Source organism: Lucilia sericata, unplaced genomic scaffold, assembly GCF_015586225.1.
Source record: "Lucilia sericata isolate MDLA Ls3-8-SP2 unplaced genomic scaffold, ASM1558622v1 Contig000026F_arrow, whole genome shotgun sequence".
Taxonomy (NCBI): Eukaryota; Metazoa; Arthropoda; class Insecta; order Diptera; family Calliphoridae; genus Lucilia; species Lucilia sericata.
This window is the reverse complement of record NW_023994064.1, coordinates 1,158,874-1,176,752: the sequence shown is the minus strand read 5'-3', so window position 1 is coordinate 1,176,752 and position 17,879 is coordinate 1,158,874. Positions and strand designations below refer to the sequence as shown.

Below are 17,879 nucleotides of genomic sequence, written 5' to 3'. Positions count from 1 at the left end.
TTGTGCACGATAAAAACCTATATAGAACTTTAAGTTGGAAGTGTAGAAATCGGATGGCATACATTTTTTTCCGGATTTCATCGTTCTAGGGTGTGTACTACAACAACAAACTTTTTTTTTCAAAAAATGTTACTATAGCCGTATATATAAAATGATATATAACTGCTATCGGACGATCTTGTGCACGATAAAAACCTATATAGAACTTTAAGTTGGAAGTGTAGAAATCGGATGGCATACATTTTTTTCCGGATTTCATCGTTCTAAGGTGTGTACTACAACAACAACCTTTTTTTTACAAAAAATGTTATTATGGAAGTATATATAAATTGCTATATAACTGCTATCGGACGATCTTGTGCACGACAAAAACCTATATAGAACTTTAAGTTGGAAGTGTAGAAATCGGATGGCATACATTTTTTTCCGGATTTCATCGTTCTAGGGTGTGTACTACAACAACAAACTTTTTTTTACAAAAAATGTTATTATGGAAGTATATATAAATTGCTATATAACTGCTATCGGACGATCTTGTGCACGATAAAAACCTATATAGAACTTTAAGTTGGAAGTGTAGAAATCGGATGACATAAATTTTTTTCCAGATTTCATCGTTCTAGGGTGTGTACTACAACAACAAACTTTTTTTTTACAAAAAATGTTATAATGGAAGTATATATATATTGATATATAACTGCTATCGGACGATCTTGTGCACGATAAAAACCTATATAGAACTTTAAGTTGGAAGTGTAGAAATCAGATGACAAACATTTTTTTCCGGATTTCATCGTTCTAGGGTGTGTACTTCAACAACAAACTTTTTTTTACAAAAAATGTTATTATGGAAGTATATATAAATTGATATATAACTGCTATCGGACGATCTTTTGCACGATAAAGACCTATATAGAACTTTAAGTTGGAAGTGTAGAAATCGGATGGCATACATTTTTTTCCGGATTTCATCGTTCTAGGGTGTGTACTACAACAACAAACTTTTTTTTTACAAAAAATGTTATTATGGAAGTATATATAAATTGATATATATCTGCTATCGGACGATCTTGTGCACGATAAAAACCTACATAGAACTTTAAGTTGGAAGTGTAGAAATCAGATGAAAAAAATTTTTTTCCAGATTTCATCGTTCTAGGGTTTGTACTGCAACAACAAACTTTTTTTTACAAAAAATGTTAATATGGCCGTATATATAAAATGATATATAACTGCTATCGGACGATCTTGTGCACGATAAAAACCTATATAGAACTCTAAGTTGGAAGTGTAGAATTCGGATGGCATACATTTTTTTCCTGATTTCATCGTTCTAGGGTGTGTACTACAACAACAAACTTTTTTTTACAAAAAATGTTACTATGGCCGTATATATAAAATGATATATAACTGCTATCGGACGATCTTGTGCACGATAAAAACCTATATAGAACTTAAAGTTGGAAGTGTAGAAATCGGATGGTATAAATTTTTTCCGGATTTCATCGTTCTAGGGTATGTTCTACAACAACAAACTTTTTTTTACAAAAAATGTTATTATGGAAGTATATATAAAATGATATATAACTGCTATCGGACGATCTTGTGCACGATAAAAGCCTATATAGAACTTTAAGTTGGAAGTGTAGAAATCGGATGGCATACATTTTTTTCCGGATTTCATCGTTCTAGGGTGTGTACTACAACAACAAACTTTTTTTTACATAGTTTTATTATGGAAATATATAGAAAATTATATATAACTTTAAGTTGGAAGTGTAGAAATCGGATGGCATATATTTTTTTCCGGATTTCATCGTGCTAGGGTGTGTACTACAACAAACTTTTTTTTTTTTACAAAATATTTTATTATGGAAGTATGTATATAGAAAATTATATATAACTGCTATCGGACGATCTTGTGCACGATAAAAACCTATATAGAACTTTAAGTTGGAAATATACAAATCGGATGGCATAATTTGTTTTGTGGATTTCATCGTTCTAGGGTGTGTACTACAGCAACAAACTTTTTTTAAAAAAATGTGGCTATATCCGTATATAGAAAATTATATATAACTGCTATCGGAAGATCTTTGCACGATGAAAACATATATAGAACTTTAAGTCGGAAGTGTAGAAATCGGATGGCATAATCTGTTTGAGATTTTAGGTAGGGTCAACTGTGGACCGACCCTTACAAAATGCAACAGATAAATTTTGTTTCATATAAAAGTTGTTGTCGAATTTTATAGCTATTTTTTTAAGCCAGTTATGAGTGGTAGTAATTTCCCGAGGTGGACCTTATATCGGGGATAAGTTAAATTATGGACCGATCCCCTTAAATTTGACAAAACAATTTTGACTCCTTGTTTATGTGGAATTTCTTTGCTATATTGGTATTTTTATTACAATTATTGGAGTTAATATCTTTTTCTGAAGGGGAACTTATATGGGGGTAGGGTTAATTTTGAACCAACCCAGAAAGGTTTTGGATCATATAAATCTAGTAAAATAATTTCCTGATCCTCATAAAATTTGGCAAAAAGATTTTAGTTCCTATAAAACTTGTTTTTGTCGTTCTTCTTCGCTATACTGGAATATTGAAGCTCAATAATAAACTCCATCAACTAAAAATATTTTGGCAAATATTGGCTAAGATCGTAGTCTATACTTTTATGGATTTTAGACCAATATTTCGGTGTAAAAGTTCCTTGGCTCCCTGATGAGTTTATCGTATACCGATATTGTCCATTTTCAATAACAAACTCAATCTTAGACTGTAATAAGATCCCAGCATATACTTTTATGGATATTAGACCAATATTTCAATGTGTTACAAACGGTGTAAAATGTTCCTTGACTCCCTGATGGGTTGTGTCTTCCAAGTGGTGATTTAGCGATCTTGAAAGTGACGGAACTAATAGGGAATCACATTGTTCGCCGGTCTCTGGTAAGATTTTAGGTTGATAGTCATGCTGCATTTAAAGCATTAATATGTCATAGCTGTATTCTTGCATAGTCGTAGAATGAAGAAAAGATCTAAGTATTATTATGAGACCGTTTACAATAAGGCTGTGTTGGGTACCAGGACCCTGCAATATACACAAATGAGGTATCTGGCGAACTGATACGATGAGGCTCGAATCTTGTCCCATATGAACGGAACAAGAAGTTAAAGCCACCCCTTTTTCATTTTTTAGGTTGATCTCCGGTGGATTCCGTGACTCTTTCAACCAGTCATGGAATATAGAATGAATTGCACATTATATATGGCCGTTTTAAAAATACTTGATTCTAATGAAACCGGGATTATTATTGGGGTAGATGGTGTACACCAAGAACACTTGCACTGGCTATAAAACAAAAGGTTGTTTTATTAACGGGTATGACTTTTTCGACTTTTTTCGACTTTTTCCGACTTTTCGACTTTATCCGACTTTTTGATTTTTTACGACTTTTTGACTATTTTCGATTTATTTCGACTTTTTTTTGACTATTTTTTTACTTTTTTCGAGTTTTTCCGACTATTTTAGAGTTTTTGACCTCTTTTCCACTTTTTTAAAATTTTCGACTCTTTTCGACTTTTTCCGACTTTTCGACTTTTTCCGACTTTTCGACTTTTTCCGACTTTTCGACTTTTTTCGACTTTTCGACTTTTTTCGACTTTCTTCGACTTTTTTCGACTTATCGACTTTTCAACTTTTTTCGACTTTTCGACTTTTTTAGAACAAAATAGTCGACTTCGACTTTTCGACTTTTTTCGTCAAAAAGTCGATTGTTCGATTATTCGAAAGTCGATTTATAGAATCCTACTACAAACATTTTCTATTGCGGAAGTTACCCGTGTGAAACTTCCAAACGTGCTAAAAGCTCGCCAGCGATGTTGCGGAAGTATAAGAATTCTTGTCACCAGTCGGGAAGAACTGATGCCGAGCTGGGGAACGTCTAAGAGTAACTTGGAAGATACTTCTGGAAGACCCGGAGAAGAAACTTGTAGATGACTCTTGGAAGTAAGGTATTGCCAAAGACTCTTCTAGATGTGACTAGGAAGTCACTTCTTGAAGTGACTACCTAGTATCCTCTAGAAGTGTTCCTATCTTATCTTCTAGAAGATGAGTTTTCTCTTCTTCTAGAAGAAGAGTATTCTCTTCTTCTTGAAGATGAGTATTCTCTTCTTCTATTTGTATACTCACCAAAATAAAATCTATAAAAATAAATCTAAATAAAATGAAATTTCATAGTTTTTATTGAATTAATTGAAATTAAAATAGTAGAAAATATAATTGATTTAACAACTAATCTAAAAAAACTAATATATGTACATTAGACCGACTCACAAAAAATGGTGCTTGAGTTACCCCCCTCATAATATTCGCTGTTATGTAATATGATGTTACCCAAAATATTTTCTTTTAAGTGTTGTCCATTCGTGAGCTGGACAGTTTTAAAGAAAATATCGTATGGGAACACGATTCTTCATGTTAAATTCAATATTTTATCCAGCTTCAAAAAATCTTTGTTATGTTTTATAATGGTTCCCAAAATATTTCTAGTCTATCGATGGCGGTTCGTGAGCTGAACCGGTTACAAAAAAGTCCCTTTTTAGTTATTTTGTTTTAAATTATACATCATTTCTTAAGCAATATATATAGTATGTGGTATCATTTGAAAGGTTTTTTGAAGCCAAGTCTAGTGCATTGTGCATACATTTCATTTTTCTTAGTGAAAAACCTAACAATTTTATATATTTTGGAATATGAGCAAACGGTTATTTATGATTAATACATCATTGGACGCGACTTTAAAATACCTTTTAAACGATACCCCGTATTGGATATTTTGTTTCAAAACAAACAAAAATTAAAAAAAAAATAATTCCAAAATACCTTTTTTTAATTTGGTCCAGCTCACGAACGATCACTTAAAATATTTTGGGAATCATCATAAAACAAAGCAAGGTAAATTTTGAGAGGGGTAACAAAAACAAGTTTTTGCTTTCCATACAGAGTGAGTGAGTCGCTCTAATATACATATGTATCAAAAATTTAGAATTATTACCTTATAATAAGATAATTTTCAGGAAATCTGTATTAATATTCCAACTGCTGACTGGTATACTTCCAAAAATTGTAAAACGTTGACCTCTAAAATATTTTTGTAGTTCTTCATCAATTTTATGATTAATCCATCAAATTTTGGGCGCATTAATCCTTCAACGAAATAAACCAAAATAATCTTATAATTAATATTGAATATACATACTTTTGTATTTATTGAAATTACCTGTTATACTTTAGGAAGCAATAAAAATAGGATTCTCTTATGTCCAATGCATTTACCACCAAAGTTTAAACGGTCAGATCCATTTTTTTCATTTTCTGCAAATAATCGACATTTTTAATGGAACCACGTGATGAAATAAAACATATATAACTTACCAGATCCTATTTTTATACCCTCCACCACCATCAGTGGTGATAGAGGGTATATATAAATTTGTCGTTCCGTGTGTAACACCAAGAAATACTCATCTAAGACCCAACAAAGTATATATATTCTGGGTCCTTATCAAATTCTGAGTCGATTTAGCTATGTCCGTCTGTCCGTCTGTCTGTCTGTGTAAAACACGCTCACGTTAAAACTAAGTAAAGGAAATCAACCAAATTCACCCAAAATATTTATTATTATCCTAAGCAGTTTGGTATTGAAAATCAGCAAAATCGGTTCACAACGTAAAAAGTTATGAGTACAAATTTCAGACTACCTCGAAAAAAATTACGTTTTTTTCATAATTCTTTTACAGTTTTCTCAGAAACTACCAAAGATATTTCGATGAATTTTGTCACACATTATTTTTTCAGGGCAGTGATCAATTATGTTCAAAATCTTTACAATCGATCCAATATTTCCCATAGCCCCCATACAAAGGTATATATTCCCGGAAATTAGTTTATCGTTAATAACTCCCTCAAATATATCGATATCAACACGAAATTTTGTACATGTATATATAATATGAACAGAAATCATACTGTCAACGTAGATCTCAGTCGGTCCACAATTGGTCATAGCTCCCATATAAGGTCCACTTCCGAAAATCACATAAACGCACATATTTCATTGATGAATAAAGCTATTATGATAAAATTCGAGTTGGATATGTTTTGTATACATACAAATCATTCTACCGAATTTTTTACGGATCGGTCCATTATTGGTCATAGCTCCCATATAAAGCCCACTTCCGAAAATCACTTAAACGCATATATTTCATTGAATTATAAAGCTATCCGGATAAAATTCGACACAAATCAGTTTTGTATACATACAAATCATTCTACAAAATTTTTAACTGATCGGTCCATAATTGGTCATAGATCCCATATAAGGCCCACTTCCGAAAATCACTTAAAAACACATATTTCAATGCCAAGTAAAGCTATATTGATAAAATTCGACACAAATTTGTTTTACCTAAACATGAATTATTCTACGAAATTTTTTCCGGATAGGCCTATAATTGGTCATAGCTCCCGTATAAGGTCCACTTCCGAAAATCACTTAAACGCATATATTTCATTGAATTCTAAAGCTGTTGGGATAAAATTCGATTTGAATATGTTTTGTGTACGTACAAATCATTTTATAAATTTTTTACGGGTCGGTCCATTATTGGTCATAACTCCCATATAAGGTCCACTTACGAAAATCACTTAAAAGCACATATTTCATTATCAAATAAAGCTATCTTGATAAAATTCGACACAAACATGTTTTGTCCAAATATGAATCACTCTGCGAAATGTTTCCCGAATAGGCCCATAATTGATCATAGTTCCCATATAAGGTCCACTTCCGAAAATCACTTACACGCATATATTTCATTGAATTCTAAAGCTATAGGGGTAAAATTCGACTTGAATAAGTTTTGTGTACATATGAATCATTCTACCACTTTTTTCTCGGATCGGTCCATTATTGGCCATAACTTCTATATAAGGTCCACTTCTGAGAGAAATTTGAGAAAATTCGACACAATTATGTTTTGTCTTTACATAAATCACTCTACGAAATTTTTTGCGGATAGGCATATAAAACATTGTACCAAATTTTTTCTGGATCGGTCCATATTTGGTAATAGGTCCACTTAAAAAAATCCCTTTAACGCACATATTTAATTATCAAATAAAGATATCTTGATAAAATATGATTTGTGCACATATGAATCACTCTGCGAAATTTTTCCGGATAGGCCCTTAATTGTTCATAGCTCCTATATAAAATCCACCTCTAAAGTCACCTAAGCTATTGGAGTAAAATTAGACTTGATCTTTTTCTGCATATAAATCATTATATGAAATTGTTTCATGATCAGTCCATAATTGGTCACAACTCCCATATTCTGTGTATAGATACATCATTCTGTTAAAATGTTTTCGAACTGGCGTATTAATATACATTTTCTGGACCTAATCAAAATTAGTTCGACAAAAATTTTGGCAAGTTATCTAAAAATTAGATAGTTAGATGGGTTTCAATAAAAAGTAGTTTGCTGGTGGAGGGTATTTATGATTCGGCATAGCCGAATATAGCACTCTAACTTGTTATATTTTAATTCGGTTAGAAGTATTTTAATAGGGGGTACAATATTAGCTACTGCTTTCTAAAAAAAAATAAAATAATTAAAAATTAATTAATTAATTTATTTTATATTTTGCTTTGAATCAATAAAAACATTACCTTTCATGAACATTTTTTCAATAACTTGGAATTAAACCGTCTATAAAGATCTGAAATTACTAAGTCTTGGATTATTTTTAAAATTATTTACAGTCAATAATGATAGGAACACCTTAACGACCCTAAACGGGATATTGCTTTTGACACTAATATTGCAATACTATTTATACCCTACACCACTTCAGTGGGAAGGGTATATTGGGTTTGTGCTGATGTTTGTAACGCACAATGATATTGGACCTATACCCACCTTAAAGTATACCAATCGGCTCAGAATCATTTTCTGAGTCGATTTAGCTATGTCCGTCCGTCTGCCTGTCCGTCCGTCCATCCATGTAAACCCTGTAATCAAACTACAGGTCGCAATTTTGAAGATAGTTCAATGAAATTTGGTAAATGATCTTCTATTGTTCCAGGGACGAAGCCTATTGAAAATGGTTAAGATCGTTCCATTATTTCACCTAGCCCCCATACGACTGAACCCCCCGAATAGGGCTTTTAAACTTTGTAATCAAACTACAGGTCGCAATTTTAGAGATAACTCAATGAAATTTGGCACATGATCTTTTATGGTACCGTAGACAAAGTCTATTGAAAATGGTTAACATCGGTCCATTATTTCACCTAGCCCCCATACAACTGAACCCTCCGAATAGGGCTTTTAAGTTCATAATTATTATTATAAGCTATATGAAAATTAATAAAATTGTTTTTATTTAAAAAAGGTGGGTGTGTTTTTTAGTATTTTCTCACCACTACAATAACAGTTTCTTAGCGTCTCTCTTTCTGCGCTTGGCTGGTTTAAAACTATCTGATTTCAATATTAAATATCTTATATGGGCAATTTCGTGTCGAGTGACCCAAGTCAAAAAATAATTTATGTATAATACAGTAGTATTAATTTCAATATAATGATTCCAGACCTAAACGCGCAAATAGTTTAAAAAATATTTTAAGTTAAGATTTAACTCAAATCTAAATAGGTTAAAAATGCAATGTTCATCAAATGAAAGCCGAAATGTACAACTTGAAAAAGTCCTTAAATGCTTATATCTCCTAAACGAATTAAGAGAGAGTCGAAATTTAATATAAAAACATTTTTAATTAAACATATTAGACTTTTTTTAAAATAATGGAAATGGAAGCCGTTTAGAGTTAACATATTCCTAAAATAGTATTTTAATGTAAAATATGACAACTTACTTCTTAATTTTATTTATATAATCCTTCCTTATACTTTTTGGTATATATTTAATAAACTTTTTATTACTTAAGATTCACAATATTTTAATTACACTATTTTTCTATGAACATTAAATTCAATAACTCATTTAAGTTTTACAATGAATAATTAAAACTGAACATGACTGAACAAAACACAAAACATCACTGAACTAAGCAAAACTTCTGCATTATTTATTTTTTTTTCACGTTCACGCTAAAAAATGGAGTATTTATATTTTTTTGTTTTTGTACTCTTCTTACTATCATCCGGAAGTAACCTAAAAGTATACTTCCAGACGGCGAAAACTAGAAATCAATGTATTTTGTTTTTGTAAAATGTGTGCTCTCGTCTGACAATTGTGCAGAAGTGACTACAATCCACACTTCCAGACGAATAAAATACAACATTAATGTGAACACTCTTCAAACTGTCTTCCAGAAGTGACATAAACATACAAATCAAGAAGATACAAATTAGGAAACAATGTATTTTGTTATTATAAAATGTGTGTTCTCACCCAACTCTCATACAGAAGTCACTAAAACGTATACTTCCAGATGAAAAAAATTCAACAGACATGGTTTTTTGTTTAAGCAAAATGGATGCACTCTTCTAACTATCATCCGGAAGTAACTTAAAATCATATTTCTAGAAGACAAAAATTAGAAATCAATGTATTTTGTTTTTGTAAAATGTGCGTTCTCGTCTGACAATCGTCCAGAAGTGTTTCTGACGTGGCGTCTGGGGTGATGCGCAATAGTTTTGTCTTTTAAATGTTTGAAGGGAGAGAACCGTATTCAACCCTACAAGCAAGAAGATACGAAAACGATACGAATTCGTATTGCTTAGAAGAAAAAAATTATTGCGGCAACAATCATATTCGTATTGCGGAAGATACCTCCTTCGGGAGAGATTGTGCGGCCAGGGGGATACTTCTAAGCAATACGAAAGCAACACTAGAAGACAAAAAAGAGACATTGCTAGATAATCAGCATGGTGAAAATAAGAAGATATCTTCAGATAATCGTCTGGAAGATATATTGGAGATATTCTCCTATTATCTTTAGGAAGAAAAGTATAAGAAATTAAAAAATTGGCAATTTGAAGACACATTTATTAGTGTTAGCAATAAAATATTACAATATGGAAAATATATTAATATAAATATGTCAAACTAACGTTTCCCCAGCACAATTTTGTTTTACCCACAGGAAGATTCTTTTAATATTGATTTCTTTTAAGTACTCTGAAAACCAAAACATCATGACTATCCATTTTTTATGTGAAAATAAAGATAAACTTACATTTTTCCAAGCATAAATTACCATTGTAATGATGTCGTCTTGATTTATCGCGTATTAACTTATTGTATTTATTTAAAAAAATTAGTTTTTTTCTTATTTTGAAAATATTTTGAAGTTTGAAAAAAATATTTTTATTGCTATAATACCATCTATGCGATAACATAACGATATCCTAAACGTATTGCGTAGGATGAAAATCCTCTTACAGAAATAAATACAACAATTTGGCAACAAAAAATACTTTACAAAATCAAAAAAATATTAATTTAAATATTTTCATTGTTTATTGCCGATTTTACTTTTAAATATTAACATTGCGATATCAAAAAAATATTGCTTGGATGATTTTCTTCCAAATTATAAAAATTTAATATTGCTTTGATATCTTCTATGGACGATATCTTCCAAATGTTTGTAGGGAAGTCAACATTTGTATTAGTACACTGTAAAAAGTTGTTCATAAACAAAATAAAATATTTTGCGTGCAAATACACCTTTAATGTACATAAACATAAATTAATAAATTATTTCAATAATTTTTTTCAATAAAGCGTGGAAAAATAAAATGTAAGATGGAAACAACTCCCAGCAAAAAATAATTGATGTCATACTTTACAAACAACATCTTTATCACATATAAAAATACGATTACATATTTTTCGCTTTTATGAACCAAGTATTTCCTTACAAATGAAAACCCAGTTAAGCTACGTTCACACCTATCAAATGTTTGACGAAAGACGTGACCCCTAAAAAATCTACATTTTGATTTCCTTAAAATATATATTTATTTGCACAAACATAATATATCTTTGACGACATCAGTTCAGAACGTCGTTATTATTTGTTTCGACAATATTTGCAATTACAAAAATCATGCAGAATTAAAAAAAAAAATTACAAAAATTAGTGTTTACGTCTTTTTCATCAAATGTTTGATAGGTCTGAACGTAGCTTTAAAATATAGGAAAGAGTTATAGAAAATTCACTACAATTCAGATTAAAAACCAATGAAATTTACATAAGCGTGTCATTGAAAGAATGGGGTTTATTTTTAACATCCAAATATTGGATTTTTACTGCTTTTAAAAATAAGATTATTATAACAAGATATTGCGTTTAGACGATCCCATCCGTACTCTTCTACGCAAAATTTTGACAGCTCATATTATTTGTGTGCCCGTGTAAAGGGGACTTTATTATTTAGGTGTTTATGATAAATACCCGATAAAAATTAGAGATTACACTCATTCATTCGTAATTCAAACTGAAGTACGTACAGCTGTGTAATTCGCAGCTGAAATTTTTTATGGTCTATCACGTCATTCAGTATGTAATTGCATCATGTGAATGGGGTATTAGCTTCTGCCTTTTCTAGCCTTATTTCCTCTTTCTTATTTAGCCTCAAAAAGGCAAACAATTTAGAATTTTTATTATATATTCAAGAATTTATAATAAGAATATTTACAAAAACATTCAGTTGATTAAAAGTTTTTGTAACAAATGGATTATTTATTTGTTCTCAAATGAGGTACAATTTTAGACAAATTAATTTTATACTACGTTCACACATTCCTGTTCTTTGAAACAAATCATGTTAAAAAAAATACTTAAATTAAAATATATTTTTCATGTTCAAAAACATCTTAATACGACGTGTTTAATAACTAATTTAGTTACTAAACGAAAAAAACATTATGTGTATTATAACTAAACTTTAGTTATAAAACACATAATGTGTTTTTCGTACTTTTGTTTAATAAACAGCTTAATGCTATGTTTCCATTGGCTTCAAATCTACCAGATTTGCGTAAACCTCTTCGAGGTGTTTCCACTGAGCTTACTCGTTTTTGAGATTTGAATTTTCGAACAAATCCATATAACGAAAATAAACATTTTTTTTAATTTAAACATTAAAAATACAAACTTACGGTTTGAATTGTATAAATTTATTTATTAAATGCCAACAATTTTAAAATTATTATTTGTTCTTTTTTTATTTTGAAATAATTTTCGATGAAAACATTCAATTTGTATGGATAGCCTATAGTCGAATTTGCTTATCCTAGACACAACGCAGTGTTGCATAAGCAAATCTTGTTCGAAAAAATACATTTTCGACATGTTTTAAATCAAATCTAGTAGATTAAGTAGATTTGGATTTGCAAAAAATGTATGGGAAATCTACATGATTTCAACTAGTTTTGCACAAATCAACTAGATTTGCTCAAAACGCCTCAGTGAAAACATAGCATAAGCAAAAAGTAAAGTCAAAATTAAAAATTTAAATTACAAAAAATATTAATTTTGTTGTTGAGAAGAGTTACATTTAGAAAAACATTGGATTATGGTATGCACGACTATTATTTTTCACTTATTTTAATACAGATTTCTAAGGTATAAAATTTAGTTTCCTTGCCTGTTTTAATGTCCAGTTTAGCCTTTTATGTTTGAAGCTCCTGGCAACACTGGTTGGTACTATTTCAAAATTTAAATTTTCCATGCTTGGCTTAGAGCTTTACATTAAAAATACGTGTTTTTGTCATAGTCCTTTCTTGGTGCTTTTTTAAATAATAAGTTGACAACGCTGAGAAATTATATCAGCTGTTAATATTAATGATTAAAACAATCTACTAAAATAGACATTATTAGCTCGTATATTTTATTTTTTTGAGTAAAGCTGATCTATTAATAAATTAAAATGGCTTTAAATGGTTTTTTGGATTTCTTTCAAAAGGGCAAAGTATTTATAACATTTAGGCTTTCGAAAAGATTTACTTTAATTTACATTTCTATTTTGTAGACTTTCAGGCCAAAGAAGAGGTTCACAGCCGGTACAATACGTTATTCACTACATAAACAAGCTCAAGCAAGTCTTCAATCAGGAATTAATCTTAGACATGTTGTTCGCCTTCCAGAAGGAGAAAACTTGAACGATTGGATAGCAGTTCACGGTAATCAAATTTTTCCTTTAAAATTAAGTTTTACTTCTCTAAATTGTAATAATTGGGTAGTCTACAAGGAACCAATTAAATATTTATGAATGGATTCAGCTGATGATCCGTATTTTTGAGATTTATTTGCATCCATAGGGGCAGTTTTTAATTTAAATCTAGTTATATTACTTTTCACATCAATGAATTGTAAATGTGTGAATTACACAGGCCAACGATGAAAAAACGTTTGAAATAATTTTCACTAATTCTAGTATTATTTGGTGTGCTGATTCCGAGTATTGTAATAAAAAAGTCGTACCAGCCACCAATTTTCCACATTTTAATTTTTTAGTCCTTCTGACTGTATGCTTGAGTCCCAAATCTAAATTCTGTAATTTTTCAGGTGTTGTGAATAGTGGCTGTCTCTGCCTCTAGACTTATAAAAATTAATTTTGAAAAATTCGGGCGATAGGACTACGTTAACTAGTGGCGTCACGGCTCTGAAGTAAAAAATGTTTTTTGGAAAAATGTTACCACTTTTATCACTTTTTAAAAGTTATTACAAATTCGTCCGATCCCTTAGTGTCCCAAAACACTTATCTGAGAAATATTTAAAAAATTTACTTTAAATACATTAATGTGTAATAAATTTGTAAAATTTGTATTACAATTGTGCATAATATTTTTCTAATAACTATAGCCTGACAAGTCATTAGGCGTCATTTAGTTGTCATCATTATTGACTGACTGCTGAAAATTGCTGCTGACCTTCCATTGAGTGTCATAAGGTTTTTGCTAATACTCTTCATTTGAACATCTTTATGATATGTCATAGATTTGTCCCTAATGTTGACATTATGACGATTTTGACCTTAAGAAATTTTACTAAATATATGAAAATGTCAGGGGATGTCATGAAGTTTTTTGTATGGGAACTAGTGACTAATTCATCAGGGATTCTGTCGACGTTTTAGGAAAATTCAAACTGGGTTCCTATTAAATTAAATGTGAGTTTTTATCCCCATTAGATAGCGTAAACCGTATTTGGGGTATAGTCATAAATGGAAACCCTTCAGACGGCAGTTTCAAAAATCCAGTTTCAAATTTTTAGTAGTTTTGTTAAGCAAATTTTAAAATTTTGAGAAAATCTCTATGTGCCGCATGGACAATAAAGAAGTAAATAAATTAGGTTGATATCTCTCACATATTAGCGTTACCTGCAAATTTCGGAGAAAACAATTTTTTGTCAAAATTTTAGGAAAACAGGTTTTATTCTTTACTGTCCATTTTATGAAACTTTCAGATAATACAATTTAAGATAATATGGCACATACATGAAGTTTTAATAAAATCTAATAATGTTATTCCATAAACTGTGAAGGTCAAACTCAAGCCATGCAATATTGGGAAATGCTATTGAAACTACAGTGAAATATTATTTTGTTTTCAACCGATTTAAATGAAACTTAGGATAAATATATGTATAATGAAGACCCGTATTTTTGATGACACCGAAAAAATTTAAATTAACCTTAAACGTAAATATATTTATATAATTATATAAAATGTCCGTAATATATGAACAAAATATTCGTTCTTATTTTGCGAGGAAATGGTGGGTGATAAAAAAAAAACAGATTTCAGTTTTGGTTTTAGAAGCTAAAAATACATTAAAAATAGTCCAATAAGTTTTAAAAGTTTTCACAAACCTTCATTTCGTTGGCCTGTGTTAAGTTCTGATGGCGCTCATCGGTATAGAAATAAAGGAATGAAATCAGCAAATTTTAAATGGTTAAGACAATTTGAATGAACGCGCAAAGATGAAGTATTGTCGAGTTTAAGTTTGGAATTTGGATCTCGTGGGACAACTAGGGCAGCGGCTAGGGGTTCCCAAAGTAGGACACCTTTTAAGCCGATCGTATTCCGATTTCTAAACTCCATATATAGAATCTCCCTATTGAGCACTATAAAAAACCTCGTCGTAACTATAAATGATCTCTTATTAAGGAGATATTCTTTTTTTATTTATTTATTTACATCAATACATAGAAAGCCATCTTGGCCAATAATACATGTATCATTAGATCTATATTCATGTAATAAAATTTATAATTATATATAATAAATATAATTACAAATTAAAAATAAATTCTATTTGCATATACATATATACATAAGTGACTTCCAGCCGAATAAATTATTTCCAAATACAATTAAAGAAAAAAACAAAGTATAACAAGTAGTCCGACTCTCATATATAGGAAATTACTCTCTCCTTGCCTTTTTTGACCACTTTTAAGGATCGTACGCGAAATTTTAGCTATCTATAAAAAATCTGTAATTTTTATACCCTCCACCACCATCAGTGGTGATAGAGGGTATATATAATTTTGTCATTCCGTTTGTAACACTGAGAAATATTCATCTGAGACCCAACAAAATATATATATTCTTGGTCCTTATGAAATTCTGAGTCGATTTAGCTATGTCCGTCTATCTGTCTGTATAAAACACGCTCACGTTAAAACGAAGCAAAGTAAATCAATCAAATTCAACTAAAATATTCATTATTATCCTAAGCAGTTTGGTATTGAAAATGAGCAAAATCGGTTCACACCGGGAAAAGTTATGAATCAAAATTTAAAGCAACCTCGAAAAAAATAAGCATTTTTTACACATTTTGATGTAATTTTCTCGAAAACTATGCAAGGTACTTCCATGAAAATCACCACACATTCGTTTCTGTATAAGATCTTGATTCTTGCTGAAAATTGTAAGAATAAGTCCACAATTTCATATACCTCCCATACAAAAGTATATATTCCCGGAAAATGAGTTTTTTGTTAATAACTTCCGTCACAATGTCGATATCTTCACAAAACTTTACAAATTAAAATCTTATGTCAACAGAATTGATCCAGAGAAAAACTTTTTTGGATCGGTCCATAATTGGTCATAGCTCCCATACAAGGTCCCCTCCCCAAAATCACTTAAACGCACAAATTTCATTACTAAATTAAGATATCCATATAAAATTTGGTACAAGTATTGCTCTCACATACAGAAATATTGTTACGATTTTTTTTTCCGATCGGTCCATAATTGATCACAGCTCCCGTACAAGGTCCCCTTCCGAAAATCACTTAAAGGCACATAACTCATTACTAAATTACGATATCCATATAAAATTTGGTACAAGTATTGCTCACATATACAGAAATATTATTATGGAAGTTTTTTCCGATCGGTCCATAATTGGTCATAGCTCCCATACAAGGTCCCCTCCCGAAAATCACTTAAACGCACATAACTCATTACAAAATATTGATATCCATACATTTAGCACAAATATTGCTCCTATATACATAAATTAAACTATAAAATTTATTATAAGTAGAAATTTATAACCGATTATGGCCTATATAGGCTAGGTTATTGAAATAAAGAATTTGAAATTGAAAAAAAAAATTGTTTGCAATCGGTCCATATTATTTGGTCATAGCTCTCATACAAGGTCCCCTCCAGAAAATCACTTAAATGCACAATATTCATTGCCAAATAATGATATAGACACAGAATTTTGAAATTTTGTCTTTATATACATAATTGGTCATAGCTCACATACAAGGTCCTTTTACGAAAATCTCTTAAACGCACATTACTCATTACCAAATAAAGCTATTGATACAAAATTTGGCACAAATATTAGTTTGTTATACAAAAATTCTATTTCAAGGTTTTTTCACGATCGGTCCATAACGTGGGTGCGGTCTGTCCCATGCAAGTGTCCCTTTAGAAAATCACTTGAACACACATTACTTATTACTAAATTACGATATAGATACAAAATTTGACTGAAATATAGTTTTTATGTACAGAAATTTTGCTTAAAGAATATTTTACGATCGGTCTATAATTGGTCATATCTCCCATACTAGGTCCTGCCCCTAAAAGCGCTTTAAACGTATTTAACTAGTTATCATTAGCATTATCAATTTGTGTAGAACAAAATTATATATATGTATTTGGAAAATCCTTAAATCTTTCACACACGCATACATGCAAATTACTAAATATCGCTATAAAAATACATATAAAGAAAATGGTGTTTGTAATGTTCAATAAATCTTGGAATTGTAATAGATTTAAGATGTTTAAATGGGATTTTTTCTATTTAAGACATAAGAAAACTTATTTCTACAAATATTTGATCAATTAGAAAAGTATTAATATAAAAGTAGCTGGTGGAGGGTATTTAAGATTCGGCTCAGCCGAATATAGCACTCTAACTTGTTTAAAATAGATTCATCGCACTTTTCACATAAAATATTGTTTAATTTTCTTAATCTGGAAAAAATATATATATTTTTTTTTTCTATTTATTGACATTTCATTTTTATTGTTGTTGGATTTTAATTTACAAACAGAGTTTCAATTTTTGGTATTGAAAATTCAAACAAATTTAAAATTGTATTTTTTTATAAAACTCTGTGTCAAAGAATAAATAAGAAATGAAACTGTTGTCAAAAGTACCTAAGTCTACTGTCAACCGGTTCCTAACTCTAAGAATGTATTAGTAGTATTCTCAAGTCAACATAGTTGCAAAAAATCGTATTGAAAAATATTGAAAAAAATATTACATTTCAATTTATACTTTGAAAGGTTTCTTAC

The 17,879-nt window shown here is 30.2% G+C and overlaps 1 protein-coding gene across 1 annotated transcript in view; it reads left to right on the top strand.

Annotated features, from left to right (window-relative positions):
- The first annotated feature begins 12,843 nt into the window (after positions 1-12,843).
- The window catches only part of LOC119609989 (MOB kinase activator-like 3), a 362,256-nt gene continuing 357,220 nt past the window's right edge, over positions 12,844-17,879 (top strand). Inside the window, exons 1-2 of the mRNA XM_037965051.1 lie at positions 12,844-13,015; positions 13,076-13,226. Coding sequence (XP_037820979.1) covers positions 12,974-13,015; positions 13,076-13,226 — 193 coding nt within the window. The 5' untranslated portion in view covers positions 12,844-12,973. The remainder of the gene's footprint in view (positions 13,016-13,075; positions 13,227-17,879) is intronic.